The 8,507-nt window shown below is 34.2% G+C and overlaps 1 protein-coding gene across 1 annotated transcript; it reads left to right on the top strand.

Annotated features, from left to right (window-relative positions):
• The first annotated feature begins 1,706 nt into the window (after positions 1-1,706).
• On the top strand, positions 1,707-3,191 carry LOC143911738 (fork head domain transcription factor slp2-like). Its single transcript, XM_077430753.1, has one exon. The coding sequence runs from the start codon at positions 1,852-1,854 to the stop codon at positions 2,905-2,907; it is 1,056 nt and encodes a 351-aa protein (XP_077286879.1). The 5' UTR covers positions 1,707-1,851; the 3' UTR covers positions 2,908-3,191.
• The last annotated feature ends 5,316 nt before the right edge of the window (positions 3,192-8,507 follow it).

The following is an 8,507-nucleotide window of genomic DNA, read 5'->3' as shown; positions in this document are numbered from 1 at the left end:
ATCGTAAATTAAAAGATTATAATGTAAAATAATATAGGATTGTTACTTCGGAGAAGGCGAGATTTATTTATTTTCACAACCACATATGTAGGTACATATGTATGTAAATATACTTTGGATGTAAAAATACTTTTTTAAAATTTTATTTATTGAAATATCAACAGGCAACAAGATGTATGCATGCATAAAAACAAAGAGGGAATATATAATATATATATAACATCCGAGTCCAATCACAGATTTTTACAAAGATAATTAAATGAAAAAGATAAATACAAGATAAACAAATGAATAAAAGCTATAACATGACAAAATAGCACATTGCTAAACTTAAGTGTTAAAATATTGGAAAAATGTTATAAAATAGAATATCAGAAGAAATGGAAATTTACAAAGATAAACAAATAAAAAAGGTAAATACAAGATAAACAAATGAAAAGGAAAAGAATGAAAGCTATAATATGACTAAATAGCACATTGCATAAGTAAAACTAAAGTATTAAAATATTGGAAAAAGGCTGTAAAATAGAATATCAGAAGAAATGGAATTTTACAAAGATAAACAAATAAAAAAGGTAAATACAAGATAAACAAATGAAAAGGAAAATAATGAAAGCTATAATATGACTAAATAGCACATTGCATAAGTAAAACTAAAGTATTAAAATATTGGAAAAAGGTTATAAAATAGAATATCAGAAGAAATGGAAATTTACAAAGATAAACAAATAAAAAAGGTAAATACAAGATAAACAAATGAAAAGGAAAAGAATGAAAGCTATAATATGACCAAATAGCACATTGCATAAGTAAAACTAAAGTATTAAAATATTGGAAAAAGGTTATAAAATAGAATATCAGAAGAAATGGAAATTTACAAAGATAAACAAATAAAAAAGGTAAATACAAGATAAACAAATGAAAAGGAAAAGAATGAAAGCTATAATATGACTAAATAGCACATTGCATAACTAAAATTAAAGTATTAAAATATTGGAAAAAGGTTATAAAATATAATAGAAGAAGAAATACATCAACAATCGGTCAAGATTCTCTTGATGTTAGTCCTGAATTGATGTAGGGAAATACCAAGCAGATCAACCTCATTTAGCTCCGCGTTAAGCATACGATACACACGCTGCAGATAAAAATATTTTTGGGAATTAGTATTGAAAGGATTATGTGAAAAGAGTGCAACGTGTCTAGAATACCTAACTGGGATCCTGAAATCAACCTTATACAGTAAATCAGAACAATCAAGGAAACCATTTATGAGCTTAAAGAAGAATGTAGCATCAGTAAGTCGTCGCCTGACAGAAAGATTGTTAAAAGATAGTTATATATAAGATATTATATAAAAGTATTCATAAATACGGTTGATTATTTTGTTTTAAGTGTTTTATTATATTTATAACCACTTTTTAAAATTCAACGGTGCATTTAAAAACTGTCATTTTGTGAAACATTTTCAATCGAAAAAAAAACCGATACATTTCGAAACATCAATTTTGTGTCACTTTTATCATCAGATAACCATCTCTGGGCGAGTTGTGCGTTACTACAATAGTCGGTGAAGGGATGCTAAGTGGGGGGAGAAAAGGCGTGCCCAGCTCGTCACTGATTGGTTCGCTTCGAAACACGGGGAGGATCCTTTCTCCGCTATATAACCCCCGCCAAACGTGCCAGCGGTTAGTCGTTCGCCGTCGTCTGGTCGAGTACGTTCGTTATCGCTTCGCGACGGCGAATTTTGCAAAAACCACCAATCTTTATTTTCGCGTTACGTCAACATAACTTACCCGTAACAGTGGATCTTCCGTGCACCCCCCCGCTCTGTGACCAATTTGTGATACAATGGTGAATATCGAAAACACTCCCGTCAGCGTGTATCCTATCATGGCTAGGCAGCCACTCAAGTCCAGTTTCAGCATCAGCTCTCTATTGCTGAAGGGCACCGAGCCGACTTCACCGGCCCGGTCTCCACCACCTTCGCCTGAAAACACCCCATCTGAACGAGACTATGAAGAATCTGACTCGGAACTAGACGTCACAGGCACACCACCCCCGCTCGACTGCTCGCTGGGATCATCGGCAAACACAGAAGAGAACACAGACCAACCAAAGAAAACCGGCAACGAAAAACCAGCTTACAGTTACAACGCTCTCATCATGATGGCCATCAGACAAAGTCCCGAAAAACGATTAACGCTCAACGGAATCTACGAGTACATCATGAGAAACTTCCCCTACTACAGAGAGAACAAACAAGGTTGGCAAAACTCGATCAGACACAATCTCAGTTTGAACAAATGTTTTGTGAAAGTTCCACGACACTACGACGATCCCGGAAAGGGCAACTATTGGATGCTGGATTCTTCCGCTGAAGACGTGTTCATCGGGGGCACTACTGGCAAACTTCGGAGAAGATCGTCCGCGGCTGGACGCGCACGTCTTGCTGCATTTAAACGGAGTGCCCTTTTGGCTGCTGGAGCGCATGCCCTTTACCCTCCCGCTGGGCCGTACTCTCATCTCGTCGGATTGTATCCGTCGCCTGCACTTTTAGCTTCTATGTATCAAAGATATGGACCTTACGGACCAGGTTTGGCTCTGCCCAAAGCAGGACCTTTACCTACGCCGGGATTCGGACTCGACAGACTCTATCCAGGGCCGTCGGGAGGTTTACCGATTCATCCCGGTTTCGTTAGAGGATTCCCCGGAAGTCTTCCGAGCCATGCGCCGCCGGCTTGTTCTCCATATGCCGCGCAATTCTACCAGAGACTTCAATCTCTGGGTGCTGGTTTGGCATCAGTACCTTCGAGAAGTCCACCAGCACCTGCGCCTGCTCCTGGAAGTCCTGAGCCTGGAACGCCCATGTACAAACCCATCACAGTCATCTCCAGGGACTCGTGATACGCACGCGAGCCGTTCGCCCTTTCGCCAAAGTGATTCGTTGCAATAAAAAATTAAACGCTGACTGATTGTGTACCTATGTATCATGTAAATTTTATACATTAATTTCTGTTATATTTCTTATGTTTTATTTGATGTTTGATCTCGTGTTGACAGTTAGGGTAAAAATTTCGTTTATTTTTACATCCCTTTCTAATTATGGCGACATTTTTGCGCCAGTCCCAGTGATTGAAAATACACGTATGTAGTTTATAGATTATTTTTTAAATATTTCACTCTTAAATGTTTTAACGCTTGTGTAGAGTTTTAAAGGAAAGTAATGTATATTTTCCAGCATTCCAATTGTGTGTATATTATTGTAAATATGATATGATTTTTGTACCAAATTGTATATAAACGATAGAAGATATTTTATTTAATTGAACCAAGTGTTCAAATGCTTATTTAAAAAATATATATTATATAAATATATTCATGAACTTCGATGAAAAATTAATAAGTTTTTTCTTACATATCCTCTTATTTAAAAATGTTACACACATAATTCAATCCATTTATACACACACTCTTACAAATTTATATAACTAAAAAATCACACACGAAGATGTTAAACATTCATGTCGGTGGTCTACGAAAATGCGTCCCTTGGGAGTAAGTTATCATTTGAGCATTTTTCAAATTCTTCACCGTGTCCTGTCAGTACGGTTCGACCCAATGGGATACGAGACAAAGCTGTGAACACATTTCGTGGAGATTTCCAATCGGATACACATTTCAATGTGAACGAGATGTATTAATCGTTCATCATCGATCATCATTTGCCGATGTGCGATTCATTGTACTGCCGAAAATAATACATCACTGTATTTGTATACATTTATTATTCTCGCTTTATGAAACTAATATTTTACAACAATAATTTACCGATGAAATCGACAATACAGTTTGTAACATGTCGTAACGAAAAATTTACACAATTGATACTAATTAACAAAAATTACATAAACAGATATATTGTCACAAAAATTAAAAGGGATGAGAGTGACGATGTTAGTCATAATTCCATATTTCACTACATTTTTTTTGTAACACGAAAGGATGTAAAATTAGACACAGTGTGTTGAAACAAGAAGATGATAACGCTGCGGGCGGTAATTGATCACTATAACTGGACACAAAATGCTATTACTAGACACGGCATTGGTCAGTTAGCGTTGTCTTCCACTGTTTCAAATCAACACGATAAAATAGTGTAGGCATATTTTTTAAATCTTTAATATCTGTATTCTATGTTTGACTGAAGTAAATTGGTTTTAATAAGCACGTAATGTATATGCACGATTTTCTGGATTCCATTTGCAGAAATGGAAAATTATTCATTGGATCATAAAGGGCAGTGGGAAATAATAGTGATATATTTTTAAATATTCAAACTTATTTATTTGAGAAGTGTTTTAGTATTCTATAATTCTGATTCTTATTCACATACATTTACATTTTTTCATTTAACTTTCGATTCAACTAACTTCTAAACTCATACACTTAAAATCTAAATAATACGGAGTATATCTATTTGTTATCAAATTAATAGTATTGGCATCGCATTACATTTGTGTTAAAAATTCATTATGTTGGACATTTATTTATAATTATCTACCTATCAATTATATTTCAATTACTAATTATAAACCTTTCTTTCACATAACATTTAATTAAATAATCATGCATTTTTAAAATATAAATGTCAATTATTTTGTAGATGCCTGGATAAATTTTATTGAATATGGACTGAAGATATAGTTGAAAGTGTTGACAAATTCCAATTTACCACGGCATCGAACGAACTAATACTCTTCTTAAGTATGTATGTAAGTACCTCATGATATCTTCTTAAATGCAGTCCTATACACAATCACATTTCCAATCATTTCTATACTACATATATATGTATTTATACATACACCTATTTATGTACAATCACGATGGAAACAAACACACACTATTAGTTTATACATATGGTGATGTTTTGTGACTTGTCTAGGCGAACGAGATGAATCACCGCGGCCGGCTTATAAGCCCGTCTCGCACGTTTGGACGGCTTATTGTTTAGCTTTCAATGAAATTATTTCGTAGACGTCGTCGTCGGTTCTCTTTGTCCAGCCAAAAAGGGAACGATCCGCGTTCAATATGTGACCAAAAACACACGCGTGTGTTTTTGGTCGCGCGCGTCTCTTGACATCCGACCGCCTTTTCAATGGCTCTGTTGATAAAATATTAGCCCGGCTCTCTTGAAACATATTTGTCGCTGTTGTTGTGCTCCTACCCCGGCACGAAAGTCTTGTAGAATAAGATGTAAAGAACGGCTAATGGTTGCGTGTAGAGGAGGCCGACGCGAGTCTTTCAAGCCTCCGAAGTTTTCTAGCCTAACGTCTCGTTTATTAATGGTATTTGCAATAGGCACAATGTCGAATGTCGTCTAAACAAGGACGACATCGATTACTCGACTTGAACAATTTGTCAAATTTCAAGCCAAATCCATCATTGTAAATGCGCACAATGCGAATTTTCTTTGCTCTAATATGTGTGCGCGAAATTATCGTCAATGCGAAGACAAGGCGAACGTGGTTATCACCTTGGATTTTGTACTTTTGGAGAAGTCAATTTTTCAAACTGCTTTAGCTGGTTTTGATTTAAATTTCTTTCTGTCAACTTCGAGTAATATTAAGCTGAAATTGGTAACACCAGAGTGTGTTGAATGGCTAATTTATTGAGTGATTCAATTTAATATCTACATTGCATGAGTATTTAAGTTAGAATTTGAATGGACAGAGAGAATATAAATGAGCCGTTATATTTGAAAGTGGCGGAAGTCCAATTTTCAGTTCCAAAAAACACTATTTCTGTTTGAATTAATTCACAAATTGTTACCACTTATTTTAATTTCATATGTCCAGAATCTTGCAAAAGCAGAATAAACGTATTACGGACCACCAGTATTTTTAAATATTGTTAAGGGTAAAATATTATATTTAATATTATGCGAGATATTTATCAAAATGTAGAAAAGTTGATTTTCAATTATAACGGCTGAAATAATGAATTATCTATATATAATGTATAATTATAATAATGTATAATTATGTAACGAAATTCGAAATATATATATGAACTTAAATTGATTGAGTAACCAGTGCAAATAATTACATAAGAAAGTAAAGAGAGGGAGCTTATTCAGAAATGGACTTATAAAATATGCCTATTTGAAAAATACTAAAATAATTTAATTCAGAACCTTCATTAATGTCATAAATTCAAGTAGTTTTTAAATGTTATTATACTTATTAAGAGAATAAACTCAATCGAATTAAAAATAATATAGAATACATATAAGGCAGTGGATTTCCAATGCTATAACTCCGTTACTAATCCAGATTATGCCTTTCTGATAATATTTATAATGTGTGTGTGACTGTTTTTTGAAAAGGATTCCAGTAGTTATTCGATGTCTGGGATGCATTTTGTGTAGGCGCTATTTTATTATTGTCGTGAAGCTTCTTACGCTACATGGTTACGCATGTGTGCAGCAGATTCGCCGACAATCGTCGACAATGACTACGGGGCATTAAGTCATTTGATTCAATTAGCCGCTATCTGTCGCTGACACACATCTGAATCATCAAAGTCGTAGTCCTCTCTCGGTGATGGTAGTCAAGTCGCAGCACTTCCTATTGCAGCTACGACGGCGTTGCTGTGAGACGCGCATCCATTGTGCAACAATAACCCTTTCAGTGACGTCGCCAACTAATGCATTTTAACTCTAGATTAGTATCGTTAGTTTAAGTAGTACATAGTTTTAAGAATGTGGTATATAAAAGGTCATACCAAAAATTTATTTTAAATTTAAAAAAAATATATATAAAAAAAATTATAATTCTCCAAGTATGTATGTATGTATGAACTGTTGAAGAACTTTCTTTGTGCAAATTTTAATTCTACTATTTTTCACGCTCATATTCATAAACAGTTTAAAACGACATTTTGACTACAAATGTGTACACATAAAGTTTGGATATAAATAAACACACCAACGAAATTGAAAATTGACCGCCAACTTTATTTTATTTTTACCATAGTTATCATTAGAGGTAGGACCGGAAGCGCGCCGTCTATTGTTCCATTATTGTAAATGCTTTGTAAAAAAGTTTCAGCAAACCTTTAACAATGCATTTACAACATGTGCACAATGAACAGCGCGCTCTGGGTCCGCTCTTTAGTTATCATAACAGGTTGCCCAAAGCGACATATGTATATGTACATATGTATATGTATGGTTAAAGTTGCACATAAATACTAAAAACATTCTACATACAAGGTAGGTATATTGAACAATTAAAAAAATTGTTTTTGCGCGAAACAGAGAGGGGAGGGGGACGATGCGGATTTAATTAGATCCGTCACAACAATTAAGTTAGGAAAAAATGGCACTCTAATAAAATAAAACTGTAACAGGAGACGATCGATCTAGATTCAATAACCAGAAATAGACGCCAAAATGCGCTGAAACGGGTTCCTATTGTTAATTTCTATTGTCAACCTTTTTTTTAGAAATTGACAAAAGAAACTCATTTATTTCGAGCTGGCGCATCCTAGCGCCGCTCACTGTTAATAACTATCCAGATCGTGCCAGCAGCATTCCGACTGAGATTCGAGCCCTTGACATATCTCCTCGGAAAAAAATAACTTAAACAGTAAGCTACGATGTGGCTATGAAAAAAATCGTTAATTTTACATATTAAATGATTATTATGCAAATATTATTTTTCTGTCCATAAAATTTCACTTGAATTACATAAAAAGAAAACAATTTTATCAAAGGAAAAGTCTTCGAGTTTTATGTGCATATGTAGGTATGTATACTATATAGTATTCGTCGTTTTTCGTCTTAATTGAAGCCTGGTGATCAATAATTTATTTATTTTAAAGATGACGAAATAGCATGTACATATATAATATTCTAATTAATATCTCAATTCTATGTAGGTAAGTGTGATTCGGTGCTTACTTGTTTTACTCGGAATACTTCACACCCTTTGAAGCAAATTTTCTTACCGATTTTATTATTATAAATTTCTAAAAGAATAAACTAAAACGATATGTGTATTTATTAGAATACAAAAAAAATTTTTTTGAGAAAATTCCAAGACGACATATTATCTCATTCAAATATATATTATATGTAGATCGCGCTTAAAAAAAAGGTCATATTATTATATATTTATTTATCGTTTTCGGCGACGAAAGGGTTAACGCTCGTTGTTAAGGAGGTGCGCAATCATCTGCGATCTTGTTGGGCAAACTTCCCTATTAACGCGACGACCCGATCGAATAAATGAGCCATCCTGATTACTATACGTCGTGCACGTTGACAAATCGAACGCAATTAGGTATTGTGACCTCATTAAGTGTCACTTACGTTTACGATCTTTAAATTGGTCGCAGCGAAACAAATTCGACCAAAGGATTAACAGTTTACAAAACAAAATTTAAACCATTGGCTATTCTATTCACAACAAACAACAAATATGAATGTAGTGGGTGCC

Source organism: Arctopsyche grandis, chromosome 5 (assembly GCF_051622035.1).
Source record: "Arctopsyche grandis isolate Sample6627 chromosome 5, ASM5162203v2, whole genome shotgun sequence".
NCBI lineage: Eukaryota > Metazoa > Arthropoda > Insecta > Trichoptera > Hydropsychidae > Arctopsyche > Arctopsyche grandis.
Note: the sequence above shows the minus strand (reverse complement) of the source record. Positions and strands in the feature narration are given on the sequence as shown.

Excerpts from the sequence above, each read along its gene's own strand:
- LOC143911738 (XM_077430753.1), top strand. The coding sequence starts at position 1,852 with ATGGTGAATATCGAAAACACTCCCGTCAGCGTGTATCCTATCATGGCT.